Here is a 19,626-nt window from a genome sequence, read left to right as displayed (position 1 = left end):
ATTTTGTTGATCTTTTCAAAAAACCAACTCCTGGTTTCATTGATTTTTTGGAGGGTTTTTTGTGTCTCTATCTCCTTCAGTTCTGCTCTGATCTTAGTTATTTCTTGCCTTCTGCTCGCTTTTGAATGTGTTTGCTCTTGCTTCTCTAGTTCTTTTAATTGTGATGTTAAGAGTGTCAATTTTAGATCTTTCCTGCTTTCTCTTGTGGGCATTTAGTGCTATAAATTTCCCTCTACACACTGCTTTAAATGTGTCCCAGAGATTCTGGTATGTTGTATCTTTGTTCTCATTGGTTTCAAAGAACATCTTTATTTTGCCTTCATTTCGTTGTGTACCCAGTAGTCATTCAGGAGCAGGTTATTCAGTTGCCATGTAGTTGAGCAGTTTTGATTGAGTTTCTTAGTCCTGAGTTCTCGTTTGATTGCACTGTGGTCTGAGAGACAGTTTGGTATAATTTCTGTTCTTGTACATTTGCTGAGGAGTGCTTTACTTCCAATTATGTGGTCAATTTTGGAATAAGTGTGATGTGGTGCTGAGAAGAATGTATATTCTGTTGATTTGGGGTGGAGAGTTCTGTAGATCTCTATTAGGTCTGGCAAGAGGCTTTTCTAAGGATAGCCTTCTGAAGCCTGCTATGCTAACTCTTTTCCAAATAATAAAGTAGAACGTCCTCAGACAAATGGGGCTGAAATTGTAATGTTGAATAAATTTAATTTAACTTAATAAATTCATTTAGGTTCAGCAGGAAAATGAAGAATTAAAAAGGAGAGCTCCTAGGAGTGAAATAGTTTTATACTCTGACACAATATAATACCTCTAGATTTTCCCCTGTAGTGATAATAATGGGTAATAAACAGTACCTAATGGTGGAGGACACAGCAAAATTAGGAAGACTTAATGACTTTGCAACAGTGGGTGGTGGAACAAGTTCTTTTCCAGTGAATATAATCTAAACAGTTTTGTACTGTAGCAATTTGTAGTTGTTTTTTGTAGTTAGTTTGAGAAAGGGAATTGTTGTCTTTTAATATTTTGTGAACTTGTACTAACTTTATAAGTACATAATTATTAAAGGTATATTAGAGAGAAATCAGTTCCCCAAAGTGTAAACATAGAATTCACTTTTTAAAAAAATTTCAAGCATTTAACACTGCTTAAAAGCAATAAAAATTACTTCAAAAGATATTTGACTATAGATTTCTAAACTTCCATAATTGTGTGTAATTTTTATCTTTTTTCTTTAATAGAAAATATGATTGATTTAGGTTTATGGGGCCTCAGTTGAGGCTAAAAGTTCACCTTTTGGGGCATAAGTATTTTTTTTCTTTCTCTCTTTTTTGAGACAGGGTCTCTGTCACCTGGGCTGGAGTTCAGTGGCGCCATCTCGGTGCACCACACCCTCTGCTCCCCAGGCTCAAGTGATCCTCTCACCTCAGCCTCCCAAGTAGCTGGCATTACAGACACATGCCACCATGTTTGGCTATTTTTTTGTATTTTTAGTAGAGACAGGGTTTTGCCCTGTTGCCCAGGCTGGTCTTGCCAAGCAATCCACCTACCTCTGCCTCCCAAAGTGCTGAGATTACAGGCACGAGCCACCATACCCGGCCAACATAAGTAATTTTTGTGTCTGTCTTAGATGCATCAGCTTTGAGACCTTGGCTTCCTAATTCCAAGATAAACCATTCCAGTTTAACATTTTCACTTGTATTTTTGCATTAAGGACAATAAATTATTCAAAAATTATGAAAGCCAACACTGAATAGAGATGCTGAAGTTGCTAAAATTAAACTCTTTGCCGACAGCACCATAGTGTAAGAGTTTGAAATATTTATTTTTCAGTCAGTGTATAAAATCCTAAATTCAAAGTTTGAAAAATAGTTGTGAAGGGAAAATTAAAGTATAACACAACATTTTGAGTAGTGGGAAAGTCAAATGTATAAAAGCTGAATACTGCCTATGAAAATTTTCAGCTATCTGAAAATTTACTTATTTAGAGAGCCATGATCATTATAGGTAATTGTGTTTTCATGGGAAATAAAAAAGAGTGATGTTTCATACAGTAGTTGTATTCCAAGTTTCAACAGTTTTCTGCTTGTAGACCTCATGGTAGCTATTTTCAGTGTTCATTTGCCAGTTTGGCAAAAAGATGCAGGCTTTTGAATATAGCTTTTGCAGCTATTTTCTTCTCTAACTACAGTATCCTTTTTTACACTGTGAAAGCTATGTAGATCTAAAAGATATCTAAGAGGAGCCAGAATATGTTGTATTATCTCCTTGCTTACTGAGAAACCTCAGACAGCCAAACTGCCATAGATATTTTTATTACTCTCATAATACTTTTGTGTTTATGTAGCCGTTTTATTTGGAATGCTGCCATGTTAAGATACTGGAATAACAGAAAAGTGAATTTTAATTCTGTAATTTATATTATAGGGAAGTTGCTTTCTCGGTTAAAGATTTTTCTCAGCTCAGGTAATTTTCAGTACCCTCTAATACTTGGAAGTTTTCCTGCAAACGGGGTATTCATGAACTTCTTCCAGAGTAAAGCCACATTGGACTTCAACTTAATATGCAGTTTGTTAAGCTAAGCCCCAAATCTCCTAAATCAGACTTCATTTTTAGCAGCATTTCAGACTAAGACCTCTTTGCTCCCTGCCAAAGGTGTGTATGTTTTGCACGTACTCCCAGTAAAAGGTCTGTCTCCTGCTCCTGGTTTTGTACTTAGGAATTCTGTGTCCCCTTCAGTTAGTACAGTCATGTGCCTCATAACAATATTTTGATCTACCACAATGGTCCCGTAAGATTATAAATGGAACTGAAAAAATTCCTAATGACCTCGTAACATCACTGTATAATTTTTTTATTTTTTAAATAAATTTAATGTGGCCTAAGTGTAGAGTGTTTATATTTTATTTTTATTTTATTTTATTTTGAGACTGGGTCTCACTCTGTTTCCCAGGCTGGAGTGCAGTGGCGCAGTCTCGGCTCACTGCAACCTCCGTCTCCCTGGCTCAGGTGACCCTCCTGCCTCCGCTTCCTGAGTAGCTGAGACTATAGGCATGTGCCACCAGGCCCAGCTAATTTTTATATTTTTAGTAGAGACGGGGTTTCATCATGTTGGCCAGGCTGGTCTCCATCTCCTGACCTCGTGATCCCCCCGCCTCAGCCTCCCAAAGTGCTGGGATTACAGGCATGAGCCACTGTGTCCGGCCACTTCCTTATTCTTTACTTTAGATGAATACAAGTTAACTTTTCAATATAATATTTGTGACATTTAAACTACACCTTAAGTTATGTTCATTAATGTTTACACTCAGCACAGTTTTTTTTGTTTATAACAATGCATAGAATACCTTAGATTTTAACAATCTATTTTAGTAATAGGACGAAGATAAAGAGGCATATATTGGGGAGTCAGGACGCATAAGGAACAGAGGCTATAGTGTGTTACCTATGGGGAACATAAAATTTCTCAGTTGACTCTGCCCTGATTGCCGTTACATTTCTAAAGGCCTTATTTATTTTCAGTTGGTCAATCAGATTCAGCCTTTTTATTGCAAGTCATTTTCTGAGTGAACTACACCAGTTTCATCTTACTGTAATACTTTCTAATGCTTTTATTGTTTTTGTTTGTTTCCTAAATCTTTATGGACTTAAAAACTAGTTTGCCAATATTTGACATCTCAGTTGTTAAAAGAATAAATGGGGGAAATTAGCATTAAGTCATTTTAATTTTTAAAAATTCATATTTTCTTAGCATTTTCTTTTCTTTTTTCATTTGTTCCTTCTTTTACCTTTCTTCATTCATTCGTTTGTTCCTTCTTTCTTTCTTTTCTTTTTTCACATAGAGAAGTACATAATGTATTGTCCTAAATGGAACTTGTTATTTACTCATGGTCCAGCTTAAGAATTTGTAAGTGATTGCATATAGATTAGATATTTGGTACCCAAAATAGTAGTGAATAGCATTGATTTTTCTTGGAGTGGCCTTTCTACTTATTTTCCAGTGAACAACTGGTCCTTCAAGGGTTTGTGAATTTAGGACATTGTTTTTATTTTATTCAGTGACATTCTGTAGCCAAATTTAGGATAAGCTTTTTAGGTATCTAGCGTAGAAGGTAATTATTTACTTAGAACAAGCCGTGAATGTTTGGAGGTTTTATGAGTGGAGCTTTCATGGTTAAATCTTGGAGTAGAGGCTGGGTAGAATTTTTTTTTTTTTTTTTTTTTTCTGAGACAGAGCCTCTCTCTGTTGCCCAAACTGGAGTGCAGTGGCACTATCTCGGCTCACTGCAACCTCTGCCTCCCGGGTTCAAGCGATTTCCCGCAAACTTTTGTATTTTTAGTAGATGGCTTTCACCATGTTGGCCAGGCTGATCTCAAACTCCTGACCTCAAGTGATTTACCCACATCGGCCTCCCAAAGTGTTAGGATTACAGGCGTGAGCCACTGCATCCGGCCTAGGCTGAGTGGATTTAAATGTAGTTCTTTCTAGTCCTATAATTTTTTAAATTCATACAAATTTTATACTATAAACTTTTTCATATAGAAAAGTATAAGGCGTGTTTTTATATTGGTGGACTTCGTAGTCTTAAATGGAAGATAAGGTATGTTAGATAATTTATTATGAATTGTGAAGCTCTGTGTGTATTATCAAATTTAATCTTTACAATAGCCTTCTAAAATGAATATTATTTTCTAGATGAGAAACCCTCAGTTGTTATTAAAATACTTGCCAAGTTCTAGTCTAGCTCTATCTTAAATGCTTTTTCAACTCACTAAACTATATTGCATTAATTATTCTGGCATAGGAAACAAGATCTATACATAACACTGAATTACACTGGCCAAGTTCAGAGTAGACAAAATAATAAATGAGCTATCATTTCAGAAATAGGAAATACCACTAAAAACTATGATGACCTAAAATTAACTTGAGAATGTTAAAGCTGAAGCCAAACTCTTAGGGTAGGAATCAAAGGGCTCAGCCCTACTTAGCTATACAGCTTTACCTCTGCTTATTCCCTGTGCAAATCCCCAGCTTCAGGCAAACTCATTGTGCTTAAAAACACTTTGGTGATGTAGCCTTAGTTATGCAATTCCTAAGTTTGCCTTTATCCTGTCACCTATAGGAAACCATTGGAGATTTTATAGAAAGGTAATTTAATGACTACTGCTACCCCTTCACCTATAAGTTAAATATGGTCAAATCTTGAACCCTGGTGTCCCTGAAGCTGACTGTAATACCCCATGCCCTAACAGAAAGAGGCCATTTGCCTTATTTCTCTCCAAATGAGATATTTTAATGTTGGACCTGATTACCAGCATGTGTACCTTTTAGTAGAAGGTGTGCATATTGTACCTAGATTCCAGCAGCTGTTTTAAACCTTTCCTCCGCTTCCTTTGTCTCTTTTCACCATCAGGGAAATCTAGTGTAGAGGGACCAGTGGACCTTGTGATTTACATGTGGCCCAGCTTAATAATTTGAGTTAAGAGATTGCATAGAGGTTCGATGTTTGGTGCCAAAAATCATAGTAAATAACATTGATTTTTCTTGGAGTGGCCTTTCTATTTATTTTCTAGAGGACAACTGGTCTTTCAAGGGTTTGTGAATTTAGGATATTATCCTTATTTTATTCCATTTGTTGCTTTATTTTTTTGGGTGATTAATAACCCATACCGCTGTGTGTACATCTTTAAGGGTTTCTTTGAGAAAACACTATTTAAAATATATCCAGAATCCAAACAACTTCTCAACACCTGTGTTGCTACAGTCCTGGTACAAGAACCTATCAGCTGTTGCCTGGTTTACCCTAGTAACCTGCAAATTGGCCTTCCTGTTTCTATTCATGCTTTCCTACAGTCTCTTCCCAAAACACAGGACCTAGAATTGTTTTCACCTTTTTATTTTTAAGTACTTTTAGACTTATGGAAAGGTTGCAAAAATAGTACAGAGAGTTTCTGTATGCCCTTCACCCTCATGTTAACACCTTGCATTAACTGTAGTTATCAAAAGTAAGGAATTAACATTGGTACAGTACTACTAACTAAACTATTTACTGTGTTTAGATTTCACCAGTTTCCCATTAATGTCATTTTATCCATTTCAGAATCCAGTCTGGGGCCCTATATGGCATTTAGTTTTCTTTCTCCTTAGCCTCCTTTAAACTGTGAACAGTTGTGCTGTCTTGTTTTGATGTCCTTGACGCTTTTGAAGAGTACTAGCCAGTTATATGTAGAACATCTCTCAACTTGAGTTTCTGTGATATTTTCTCATATTGGGTGGATGTTACAAATTTTTTCACAAGAGTACTACGGAACTTATGTGCCTTTTTTAGTGCATCAGGTTGGGGTACAGGATGTCAATAGGTTACAGGTGGTGTTTTCTGGTCAGAGTATTATCTCCTGTGCTTCTCCACTGTGAATTGCTGTTTTTTACATTCTAATTTTGAAATATCTTGGGGGAGATGCTTTGAGTCCATGCAAATATCATGTTTCTTCTCAAACTTCTGTCCACGAATTTTTAAATTCATCTAGTGCAGTAAGGCAAGAAAAATAAACTGAAGACATGCAGATATAAAAGGAAAAAAAAAGGCCAGGCGCAGTGGCTCACACCTGTAATCCCAGCACTTTGGGAGGCCAAGGCGGGCAGATCATGAGGTTAGGAGACCGAGACCATCCTGGCTAACACGGTGAAACCCCGTCTCTACGAAAAATACAAAAAAATTAGCCAGGCATGGCGGCATGCACCTTTAGTCCCAGCTACTCGGGAGGCTGAAGCAGGAGAATGGCCTGAACCTGGGAGATGGAGCTTGCAGTGAGCCGAGATTGCGCTACTGCACTCCAGACTGGGCGACAGAGCAAGACTCCGTCTCAAAAAAAAAAAAAGGGGAGGGGGGGAAACTGCCACCATTCATGGATAATACAAATCTACTTTAGACAATCCCAAAAAATCCATTAAAAAGAAAAAACCTAGAACTAATAAGTGAATTTATTACATTTTCAGAATATGGGGTCAATATACAAATTCAATTGTATTTCTGTGTTCTAGATATGAACTCTTGGCATTTGACATTTTCTAAAGCACCATTCATGATAGCACCCCCAAAAAAGAAATACTTAGGTATAAATCTAACAAATATGTGTACCATTTGTATGATACAAACTACAGAACTGTCATTGAAAATCAATTACAGAAGACATAAATAGAAATACCTTGTTCATGGATTAGGAGACTTAGTATTGTTAAAATGTTTGTTCTCCCAGTAATCAAGACAATATAGTATTGCTAAAAAGAGAGACACACAGAAAAATAGAACACAGTCAATTGGCTTTTTACGAAGATACAAAGGCAACTCAATGGAGAAGGGAAAATCTTTTCAACAAATGGTGCTGGAACTATTGGATGTCTATATGCAAAACACCTTACATACAAATTTGCTCAAAGTGAAATATTTGCAAATTACATTTCTAACAAAGGACTTTTTATAGCATCTATTTGGATCTCAAATTCAATAATATTTCATCTTAAAAATGGGCAAAAGATTATTTAAACAGACACTACAAATCAAGATGTATGCATGGCAGATAAGCATGAAAGCATGTTCAACATCATTCATCATTAGGGAAATGAAAATGAAAACCACTGTACAATACTGCTACACATCCATTGTAATGGCTACCAAAAAAGAAAAAAAAATCCCACTAACTAGAAACTGACAATTCTAAATACTGACCAGGGTTCAGAATAACTCTGAATGCTCTGAATCCTGGTACATTTGCTCTGAAAACCAATTTGGTGGTTTCTTATAAAGTTAAACATGTGACTTAGTACATATCCCAGCAGTTCCACTCTTGGATATTTACTCAAGAAAATTAAAATTTATGTTCATTTAAAGCCTATATATGAATGTTATGGCAGCCTTAATAATTGCCCCAGCTGGAAACAACCAAGTTATCCTTCAATAAGTGAATGATTAAACCACTAGTGGTATACCCATACAGTGGAATACTATTCAGTAATAATAAGGGTTGAACTATTGATTTATGTATCAACATGGATAAATCTTAAATGCCTTTTGCTGAAAATATTAAGCAAGAGCCAAGAAAGATCAAGCTCAAAAACCTGCACACAGAATAAATCAAAGCCTTACAGTGTTCATATGTGTATCCCCACTGAAATATAAACTTCATGAATGTAGTGATTTTTATCCGTTTGTTCATTTGTATTTGTTGACTGAAGAAAGTAGATATTAATACTGCTGGTTTACATTTGAGGAAACATCTCAAAGAGGTTAAGTTACTTGGTAAACTAGATAACAAGCTGACTCCTACCACACTGCTTCTCACCATCACATTTCTGGCTGCTACTTTTGGCTTAGCATAGTTTCAAAATTAGTCCATGGTTCTAAACTCTGACATGCATTATAATCAACTGAGAAGCTTTTAAATTTCCCACTCTGGCCTCGTGCCCCTTAAGACCAGTTGAAATCATCTCCTCAGGTGATTCTGATGCACAGTGACAAAATTACCATTGGTCAATAAATGCATGTTGACTGGGTGAATGAACAGGTTGAGAGCTTAGTATTTTATCTGCCCACATGCTTTTTGTCCACTGACTTTTCTTTTTTCTGCTGTCTTGTTTTCTTTCTTTACCTTACCCTTTGAAAGTTAAGTCTGGCTCTATCACCCAGGCTGGAGTACAGTAGCACTATCTCGGCTCACTGCAACTTCCGCCTCCTGGGCTCAAGCCATTCTTCCACCTCAGCCTCTCAAGTAGCTGGGACTACAGGGGCACACCACCACACCTGGCTAATTTTTGTATTTTTTGTAGAAACAGAGTTTTGCCATGTTTGCCAGGCTGTCTTGAACTCCTGGGCTCAAGCAATCCTCCTGCCTCAGCCTCCCGAAGTTCTGGAATTACAGGCGTAAGCCACTGTGCCCAGCCCATCCTCTCCTTTTCTTGAAGTATTATTACAGTAACCATTAGAGCATTTCTTTGGAATTTGAGCTTCCTGGAATCTTAGAAACTCATCTGTTTGATTTCAGCCTGCAGTGGGATGGGGTTGTGTGGGGACCTGCTGCCTGAACTTCCTGCCTGTTTCTCTACTGGCTAAAGAGTTTAGTTATAGATTTAAGGTTGTTGTTATCAGTAGTGCAGATAATTGCAGAAGACTAAATTGTGTATGTGTATGAAAGTGTGTGTGTGTGTGTGTGTGTGTGTGTGTGTGTGTGTGTGTATTGGGACCTGCTGCCTGAATGAACTTTCTGCTTGTTTCTCTACTGGCTAAAGAGTTTAGTTGTAGATTTAAGGTTGTTATTATCAATAGTGCAGATAACTGCAGAAGACTAAATTGAGTATGAGTGTGTGTGTGACCCATATCCAGTTAAAATGAAAAATGGAAGTCAGTTATATACTTCTATATAGTTACTATTTTTACTAAAAATATTTTTATGGGAACAGTTGAATTAGGATTTGGTTATTTCTGAAGAACTTCATCTTCTGTAAAAGATTTCTAGAAGTTTGTTAATTTAAGTACTGTTGAGTTTTTGTTACAGATTATTAACCTATCAATGGTGCATTTGGGAGACAGAGATTTGAAGCTAGAATATACACTTATTTGTGGGAGTTGAAAGTCAAAATAATTGAAGCCATGGAGATAGAAAGTAGAAGAATGGTTACCAGAGGCTAGGAAGGGTTGTTGTGCGGTGAAGGGGAACTGGGGATGGTTGATGGGTACAAAAAAAAATAGAGTGACTAAGATCTTGCTATCACAGTAGAGTGATTATAGAATTTATTGTACATTTAAAAATAACTATAAGAATATAATTGGGCTAGGTGCAGTGGCTCACACCTGTAATCTCAGCATTTTGGGAGGCCGAGGTGATAGATCACCTCAAGTCAGGAGTTCAAGACCAGCCTGGCCAAAATGGCGAAACCCTGTCTCCACTAAAAATACAAAAATTAGTCGGTTGTGGTGGTGTATGCCTGTAGTTCCAGCTACTCGGGAGTCTGAGGCATGAGAATCGCTTGAACTTGGAAGGCGGAGGTTGCAGTGAGCTGGGATTGCACTGCTCCACTTCAATTTGGGCAACAGAGCAAGATCCCGTCTCAAAAAAAAAAAAGAGTATAATCGGTTTGTTTTGTTTGTAACACAAAGGACAAATGCTTGAGGTGGTAGATACCCCATTTACCCTGGTGTGATTATTATGCATTGCATGCCTGTTTCAAAATATCTCATGTACTCCTTAAATATATACACCTACTATGTATCCACAAAAGTAAAAATTTTAAAAAAGAAAGCTAGAGTTATAAAGGCATTCACAATTAAAAGTTAATCAGAAATTAAGTAAAACTTTCTGGAGTCCATCCACAGGCTACGTTTTTTTCTTTTTTTTTTTTTTTTTTTTTGAGACTGAGTCTCACACTGTGGCCCGGGCTGGAGTGCAGTGGTATGATCTCAGCTCACTGCAAGCTCCACCTCCCAAGTTCAACTGATTCTCCTGCCGCAGCTTCCTGAGTAGCGGGTATTACAGGCACCCACCACCACGCCCGGCTAATTTTTTGTATTTTTAGTAGAGACAGGGTTTTACTGTGTTGGCCAGGCTGGTCTGGAATGCCTTGACCTCGTGGTCCACCTGCCTCAGGCTCCCAAAGTGCTGGGATTATAGGCGTGAGCCACCGCGCCCAACCCAGGCTACATTTTTCTTCTTCTCATTAAATACTTATCAAGTGCTGTGCTTTACTACTCAAAGATGATGAAACTTTGCCCCAGTTTTCCTGTAAAGAATTAGAAGCCCAAAATAAGGAATTCTTTTTGCCTCTTTGCTTGCCTCATGAAGCTCTATACATAGACATATTTTGGAGTTCCAGAAATATTACTTGAGGTTTTGATTCAAACAAAGAGAGAACAATCACCTCAGGCAATAATAGCTGTGGCTAGGGAAAAGGATACATGTGGCAAATTTCTAGGCAAGGTTTGTGAAGATAAATCTGAGGGGAATTGAGCTGTGACCATTTAAAGGATGCATTTCTTAGTGACTTTCAGGCTCATCGATCAAAATTTTAAAATGAAACAGATATGAAAATAACTGAAAGCCACAAAATGACTTCTCAATGCCATTATCCTTTTCAACTAACAGTAATATTTAATGCACATTTAGAGTATTATTGATTTTTTTTAAAACTTGTTACTTTAAATGAGTACCCCATAACATTACTTTCTTAGATATTTATTTTTTTACTTCTTAAATACAAATTATTTTTCTTATAGAATATTTCACTAAAGTGCTAGTGTAAATCTCAGAAAATGTGCTATTTATTAATCTAATCCAGAACTCTGAAAATGTGTATAATTTGAGTTGTATTCTATCAAGGACCAAAACAACTGAAAGTTTCCAAATAGTAGCTGTATTATATTGTATATAGTGTAAGAGAGAACGATTTGCTCCTCTTATTCAAGATGAAACAATAAAAGTGTAATATTTTAGGCTAAAGGTTTAGCAACCCTCTGAAAAATTAAATAAAAACTTAATTATGTCATATGATCCAATTAATGTATACACGTTTATGTTGTGTATATGCATACGTATTTTATGCACACAAACACACACATACACATTTAAATAGCGTGGTTGTGTATCAGAATGCTACCAGTGGTTTTCTTGCAGTAAACCATGAGCTTTTAAATTCTTTGTTCATATATTCAAAAAGTTCACTGTATGTATTTGCATATTTAAAACTAAAAAATCAATAGTAAAGAACCCTTAAAAAACCCAAATGGTGATCTCATTACATGTAGTAGTGGGCCAGAAACTGTGCTGCTATAGTAAGTAGGTAGTTAATGCCTACCTCCAGAATAGGCTTGACAGACATCTTGCCCTGATATTTAGCTTCAGGGCTCCAGAAGCCTTTTATAGAGTGGTGTCTGCATGTTGAAAATCATATGAAGAGCTTAAATACCTGTGCCTGGGTGCTTTCCCTAGAGACTCTGATTTTTGTTATGAGATGTAGTTTGGTCAGTAGGACTCTGAAGTTCCCCAGGTTATTATAAGATACAACCAAGGTTGAGAACTACCCTATACAAAGCCTATGTTGAACACTGTGCATGTTATTTTCACCTGTGTTTGTTGTTGTTATTGTTGTTGTTTGTTTTGAGATGAGATCTGCTATGTTCCCCAAACTGGTTTCGAACTCCTGGGTTCAGGTGATACTCCTGCCTCATCCTCTTGAGTAACTGAGATTATAGGCATGTGCCACCACACCCTTCACCTGTTTTTTAAAGCTATGTGTTAGTGTCCAGCGTCCCACTGAATTAATAGAGTAACATGAAAGACTGTTGTATTCTCTGCCTGTAAGTTTTCCTCCCTCTATTCTTTCTTCTACATTGTCACAATAATTTTCTAAAGCATGAAATAATTGTGTCATTGCCCTGCTTTCAGGTTAAAGTGTAAGTTCCTTATCTGGTCCCAACCTATTTTTTGTTTTATCTCTTGTTAGTCTAATGCTAGAGATGCAGAACTCTGTTCATACTTAACTGTTCCTTCTGTAGGCCTTTTTTTTCATACCTGCCTTTGCATATGCTGTTTTCTTTGTCACTCGTTTTCATCATAGCTCAATAATAGATCCAGAAACAACGTTTATTGGAATAGAATGAAACTAGCATTTATTGGACTCATTAACTAAGGACTGTACTAGGTACTTTAAGTAACTCTTATAATCCTCATAGCCATACCTAAGAAATGGTCATTTTCCATGCTGTACAGATGGGAATCTGAGGCTTTTAGGGGATGAATAACTTGCTTAAAATTACACAACTAGTTGTAGGCAAATATGGTATTTTGAACTTCATGTCCAGTGTTTGTTTCTATGGCCTTCCCCCACCCACTTCACATTGCTTCAGTAGTAAATAAATTAGCAATCACATTGCCCATGTGATGATTATCATAACCTCTTTCCAAAAATGGTATGCATAAACATTTGATGTTTTCATACTTGTTTTGAATTCTGTACAGCAGAAAGAAATAAATTTAATAGTCTTAAATGGTAGAATAATCACAGTATTGTTCTGTGTATAATCAGTTTTAGTACTTTTTTCTGACGATCTGAGTATCATTGAATTGTGTATTCCTGTATGTTTACATTTTAAGTCTTTTCTGTGATGTCCTCATAAAATACTGAGCACTTTCACTTTTCCTTTACTGCATTTTAACGCCTCTTCTGCAGTTCTTGTTTGGGCAAAATTTCCTACATTTTTCACTATCCCACAAATTGGCTGAGTAAGATTTATACATAATTTATACAGAAATTAAAGTGTTTTCAACCATAAAATTCAGTCAAGCTCATTTTCTGCCCATGTAAAGAGGAAAATTGAAAAGTTACATATGTAGATAATTTTTGTAATCCAAAGGACAGCCTGTGAAACCTTAACAGTCTCTGTGTGGGAAAGTGTTACAGTTTAACAAGAAGTTAATTTGGACAGTGTTAAAACTTTGAGATTTTTTTGGCTGTTAAGATAAATTTGGTAAAATGTAATATAGTTGGTTCCCTTATTGATGATTCCCAGATTTTTTTTAGTGTTCCTAATTGTGTTATTCTTTTGTGATTATTGTTTTACATCTAATTTGAATAACTTTTCCTTCATTAGAATGTGAAAGATGTTGCAGAAGTGTTCCAGAAGTGGCTGAAGATAGAAGGAAAGAAGTGCCACTGCCTATCAGAAAAAACAAAACAAAACAAAACAAAACATGGGAAATACAACCACCAAATTCCGTAAAGCACTCATCAATGGTGATGAAAACCTGGCCTGCCAAATATATGAAAACAATCCTCAGCTAAAAGAATCTCTTGATCCAAATACATCTTATGGGGAGCCCTACCAGCACAATACTCCATTACATTATGCTGCTAGACATGGAATGAATAAAATTTTAGGGTAAGTATTACTATAAACTAATTGGTATTAGGGTATTACCGTAAATTAATTGGTAACAAAGTGGTGAAAGAAAAAAGAACTATGATTTTTGAAAATACAGACATACACAGACACAATATATATACAAACACGTGCATGTAATATGGTCTTGTAGTGAATTAAACTTTCTAAAACCAAATATACCTGAATATTTGATATGATTTTCTTTATTATGATTTAGTAAAATTTTCTTTATTATATCTGAATTAGTCCAAAGCTTTTAATAGTGAGGTAGGTTCATGTGTTCTTGTTAGTATAAATATACTTTGATCCTCAATGTTTCATAGTATGAATTCTTGGTAATAATGTATTTAATTTATAACATTTCATTTCTACAACAGTACTTGTCAGCTGTCAAAGAAATGCAGAGAATGGTGCCAAAGGCAAAGTTCTAAACTCTGATTAGCTATTTTTAGTTTAAAAAATGGGTGCATTTGCCTTTTCTAGTCATGATCAGTTTGAATTTCCTTTCTTTTAATGGGATTCAGTTATTTGAAAAGACGTTTCTAAAATCCAAACATTTTCTTAAAACTGAAAATACTAAGAAACTTTAAAAAATATCTATTCAACAAGAAAGCTTTAGTGACATAGCAAATCTATTTATATGAAGATTCTTACCTGATCACATGGGAATTACATTTGATATTTACTAGCTTATAAAATAAAAGGAATAAAGAATAGAACAGTAATTACAAAGCAAGGTTAATTTTTTTAGAAGTAGATTATGCAGGTATAGAAGTCTGATGCTAGAAGGGAACGGAAAAAAATGCTTATTTTCTTATGGAGTGAAATATAATTCTAGAACTAGTATTCAAAGCTTTTTTGAACTTGATAAAAAAAAAAACTTAATATTCAGCCTTTTTCATATTTCTTCCATGTACAAATTCTTGTTCCAATTAAGCTGCTTTTTTTGCTATCTCCAAAACATGCCATGAGGTTTCTGTCTGCCATGTTCATACTGCTCTCTTGGCCAGGAGTATCCCCCTCTTTCTCACTCCTCTCACTTTTTCCTTTCTTACCTATTTTTTTTTTTAATAGAAACAGGGTCTTGCTCTATATATCACTCAGGCTGGAGTGTAGTGGTGTGATCATAATTTGCTGTAACCTCAAACTTTTAGACTCAAGCTATCCTCCTACCTCAGCTTCCCAGGTAGCTAGGACTACAGGCATGGGCCACCATAGCCAGCTAATATTTTGTGTATTTTTTGTAGATCTGGGATCTTGCTGTGTTGCCCAGTCTAGTCTTGTACTCCTAGCCTCAAGCCGTCCTCTCACTTGGCCTCCCAAAGGGTCTTTTTTATCTAAATTTTGCTCTTCAAGATCTTATGTGTGCCTCATCTATCTACTTAGGTTGTCATAACCCATAGGAACCTCTGTCTTTTTTTAAAAACTTTTATGGCTCTTTATCATTTGTTTGTCTGCCTCACATATTTGCTGTACATTACCTATTATGTTTTACAATTTTGTATAGCTTCTCTCTGCCTACCTATATTAACAACTTCTTTTAAGGTATCTTCTTTGTACTTCTAGCATCTAGCATAGTATTTTACACAGAGTAAGTAGAAGTTCTATAAAATCATTACACAAAGAAATATTTTTATTAGGATTTATGAATGAGAAAAATTTCATAAATAATTTAGATCATCCAGGCCTATGACTTTATTAGGTTTATCTTGATTTTTATAGGTATTTCTTTTCTCGTTTTTTTGCTTTTATCTTTCATTTTTATTTCTCTAAAAATAGATACTTAGAAGCCACCTCCAGCTTAGCTTGTTTAAAATTTTATATTTTCCCTCCCAAAACTGGGCCTTCCCCCGTTAATGACACCAGCATATTATGCTGATGTAATAATGGCAAATGTTTATTGAGGGCTTACTGTTTAATGGAGCTATTAACAGTGCTGTACATGCATTATCTGAATCCTCATTACAATTTTATGAGATAGTTTATTGTCTGTACTTTGTAGGTGAGAAAACTGAAGCACAGTAAGGTCTCACAACTTGTAACTGGCAAAGCTTGTTGCCCAGGTAGACGACTGTAAGCTTTGGGCTCTTAACCACTGTACTGACAGCCTCTTATTTCTATAGTCATATCAGCTATGTGTCAGGGCTGCCCGTCACTCATTAGCAAAGCAAATTACTTAGTCACTCTGGACTGCAGTTTTCTTATCCGTATAATGGATACTTACCTCACAGAACTTGCAGGACAATTAAGCAGTTAGTGTGTTATATGTCTGTTATGCTGCCTAACATACAATATACACTTGCTAATGTTTATTACTTCTCACCGCTATAATCCTTACTATCTTTAAATCATCCTTGATTTACTCTTCTCCTTTACTACCATGCTACTGAGTTCACTAAGTCTCACTCTTGGATTTACTTCTTTCCATTCCTTTTACTCTAAACTTAGTTCACTCTTAATCATGCCCTGCTCCTAATACTTAAAAGTATCTGGCCTCTAAATGGTATTTTTTACAAGTCTTTTCCTCTTATAGTCTAATGTCCAGATTAATTTTACTAAAGCGTATGCTTTCAGTGTTCTTTTTGTCTTGAGAAAGTTATAATACCTTGTTTTCTACATTATATTCTATTTGGCTTTCAAAACTCTCTTTACTTCTGCTTTCATTCTACTCAGTAAGCCTGTTCTCTTGTTACTTTCTAACATGATCTTGCCATTCAAACTGGTTGATTGACTTCCCCCTTGCTTTTCCCCTTTTTAAGAATGCTACCCACTTAGCTTCATTCCAGTTGTTTCTGGATTCTCAAATGGCTTCTCTCTTCTCTAATTACCTGTCCTTTAAGTCCTCACTCAGTTTCTGCCGTATTTGTGAATTCATCCCCAACTACTCTGACCTGCAGTATTTCTGTTCTCTGAAATTCCTACAATTTACATTTAAAATCATATTATTATTATTATTACTAAACTCATCTCTGCTAGAATGTAAATGTTATAAATACAGTGCTAGATACCTAGTTTGTTCTCAATAGATTGTGGATTACTAATCTATTAAGGCTTTTTAACATGACCTTTTTGTATTGTTTTATTTAAGTTGAACATTTTAAGTGAAATTATAAAACTTGATATATTACAAAACTCCTAATATTGGATACTTCAGTAATATTTAATATCAAATATTATATATGATTGATTAAAACATTTATAATACCAATATAAAATGTATTTAAATATTGTTATTACTAAGGTAATGTGTGTATTTTAACATAAACCAAATAGTAAAATACTTTTTAACCCTTTATAGTAGAGTTTACAAATATACTTTATGTAAGTGGAAAACATTATATAAGAAAGTCATTTAGTACAGTGATTCTTAAAATATGTTCTGAGGACTCCTGGATCCTGAGATTCTTTCAAAGAGTACATGAAGTCAAAACTATTTTTATAATTATACCAAGATACTATTTGCCTTTTTAAGTGTGTTGGCATTTGTAGTGGTAGTGCAAAGAATAGAGTATAAAAATGCTGGCACCTTTAAGGTGAATGAAGGTAGTTGCACCAAACTGTATTAGTAATCATTGTATTCATCACTGTTAGGCACTTGCAGTTTAAAAAAAAAAAAAGGCAGTTTCCCCTAAAAAAATCTTCAATTAAAACAGTCAAATTAATTTTAATTAATCTCCATCCTTAAGTAACACATCTTTATAATATTCTGTGACAACTTCAAAGTATACATAAAACACTTCTGAATACGACAATGACTCTGAGGAAACGCACCTGTGCTGTTGTTTGAATTGTGAGTTAACTGCGTACTTTTTTAATGGAACACCATTTTACAACTAGCAACAACAAGAAAACAATGGTTGTTCAGACTTGGGTACTTAGCTAACATTTTCTTGAAAGTGAATTGAGTCTGTCAATTCAGGGACAACTACTGCCCGTTATTTGTTGCTAATGATAAAATTTGAGCTTTCAAGTGATTATTAAAATCCAGGAAAACTTGTATTCACTACCTTCAGCTCAACAACTTCTCAACACAGACTTTTCTGATAAAATTGACGATTATAGCTTTTTATATTATTTAATGAAATGTGACATCTGGAAGATCTGCATAACCCAGTGAATCAATATTTTTGAGAAGATCAGTGTATGATTTTTTTAAATTATGTATGGTTGAAAAATACATTCAAAATGTAAGATAGACCAATGGACTTTAATGTAACAGTACAAAAAAGACATTGATATCATTTCAGATACTACATTGCAACTAATCTTTGAGAAATTACTGATGTTGAATTTTTGATACAGTATCAAATATGAATATTCACTATTATCTGAGACAGATATTTAAAAACATTTCTCCCTTTCCTAACTATATAAAGGCTGGATTTTCTTTATATAGTTAAACCAAAACAATACATTACAACAGATGGAATCCTGTGGTAATCCAGCTGTCTTCCATTAGACTAGACATTAAAAGAGATTTGTAAATATGTAAAACAATGCCACTCTTTTCACTTAATTTTTAAAAATATAGTTATTTTTATTTTAAAATGTTGTGTTAATGTATAATGGGTTTATTTTTTAAATTAATGTATAACCCATACAAACAAAAACTCTTAGGAACCTACAGTAATTTTTTTTTTTTTTTTCTGAGACAGGGTCTTGCTCTGTTGCCCAGGCTGGAGTGCAGTGACACAATCACAGCTCACTGCAGCCCCGACCTCAGGCTCAAGCAATTTTCCTGCCTCAGCCTCCCAAGTAGCTGGGACTACAGGCGTGTGCCACTATGTCTGGCCAATTTTTTTTTTTTTTTTTTTTTTTTTTTGTAGAGATGGAATTTTGCCATGTTGGCAGGCAGATCTTGAACTCCTGAGCTCGAGTAGTCCGCCCTTCCTCGGCTTCCCAAAGTGCTGGGACTACAGGCATGAGCCACCACGCCTGGCCAGTAATTTTTAAAATTGTATAAGGGTTTTGTAACCTAAAATATTTTAAGAACTGCTGATCTGGTTCCTCCAAGCAGAAATATATCTGTCTATCCCTGTCATAAGGTTATCATTTTATTGAATGAGTATTTAAAGACCTACAGGAAATATGATTGTATATTCTCTTTTACTTACCAGTTTGGGTTACTTTTATGATACTTAACTTTATACTTATGTTTTTACAACTTCTACCAAAAGTTTTTGGATGTTTTCTTTTTTTTTTCTGGTTTGAAGAACAATGGCTCATAATTTTTTAATTAAAGCTTTTAACATATTAAGCTAGAAACAGAAATTACCTTATTGTTCTCATTTCCCAAGAATAAACAACCCTAATTCTTTAATCATATATTCTTTGTCTTTGGAAATTTATTTAGATAGTACAGAGAGAATCACAAATCAATTTTTTTCCAGGTTTATTTAGGTATAATTGATACATTTAAGGTATACAATATGATGTTTTGAATATATATGTATACATTGTGAACTGATTACCACAGTCAAGCTACTTAACATATTTATCTCCTCAAATAGTTTTTCTGTGTGGTGAAAATACTTAAATTATACTTTTGTAGCAAATTTCAAGTATATAATATATAATTATTAACTATAGTTACCATGCTGTTTATTAGGTCTCCAGAACTTAATTCATCTTCTAACTGAAAATGTGTACGCTTTGACAAACATCTCCCCATTTTCTTTACCCCTGACCCTGG

The 19,626-nt window shown here is 35.1% G+C and overlaps 1 protein-coding gene across 7 annotated transcripts in view; it reads left to right on the top strand.

Moving 5' to 3' along the window:
* Positions 1-19,626, top strand: part of ANKIB1 (ankyrin repeat and IBR domain containing 1) — a 155,501-nt gene that overhangs the window by 44,584 nt on the left and 91,291 nt on the right. For all 7 annotated transcript variants that reach the window (XM_074035537.1, XM_074035536.1, XM_045388754.3 and 4 more), the window contains one exon: positions 13,644-13,931. In XM_074035537.1, coding sequence (XP_073891638.1) covers positions 13,744-13,931 — 188 coding nt within the window. In that variant the 5' untranslated portion in view covers positions 13,644-13,743. The remainder of the gene's footprint in view (positions 1-13,643; positions 13,932-19,626) is intronic.

Source organism: Macaca fascicularis, chromosome 3 (assembly GCF_037993035.2).
Source record: "Macaca fascicularis isolate 582-1 chromosome 3, T2T-MFA8v1.1".
Lineage (NCBI taxonomy): Eukaryota > Metazoa > Chordata > Mammalia > Primates > Cercopithecidae > Macaca > Macaca fascicularis.
This window is presented reverse-complemented; position numbering and strand designations above follow the sequence as displayed.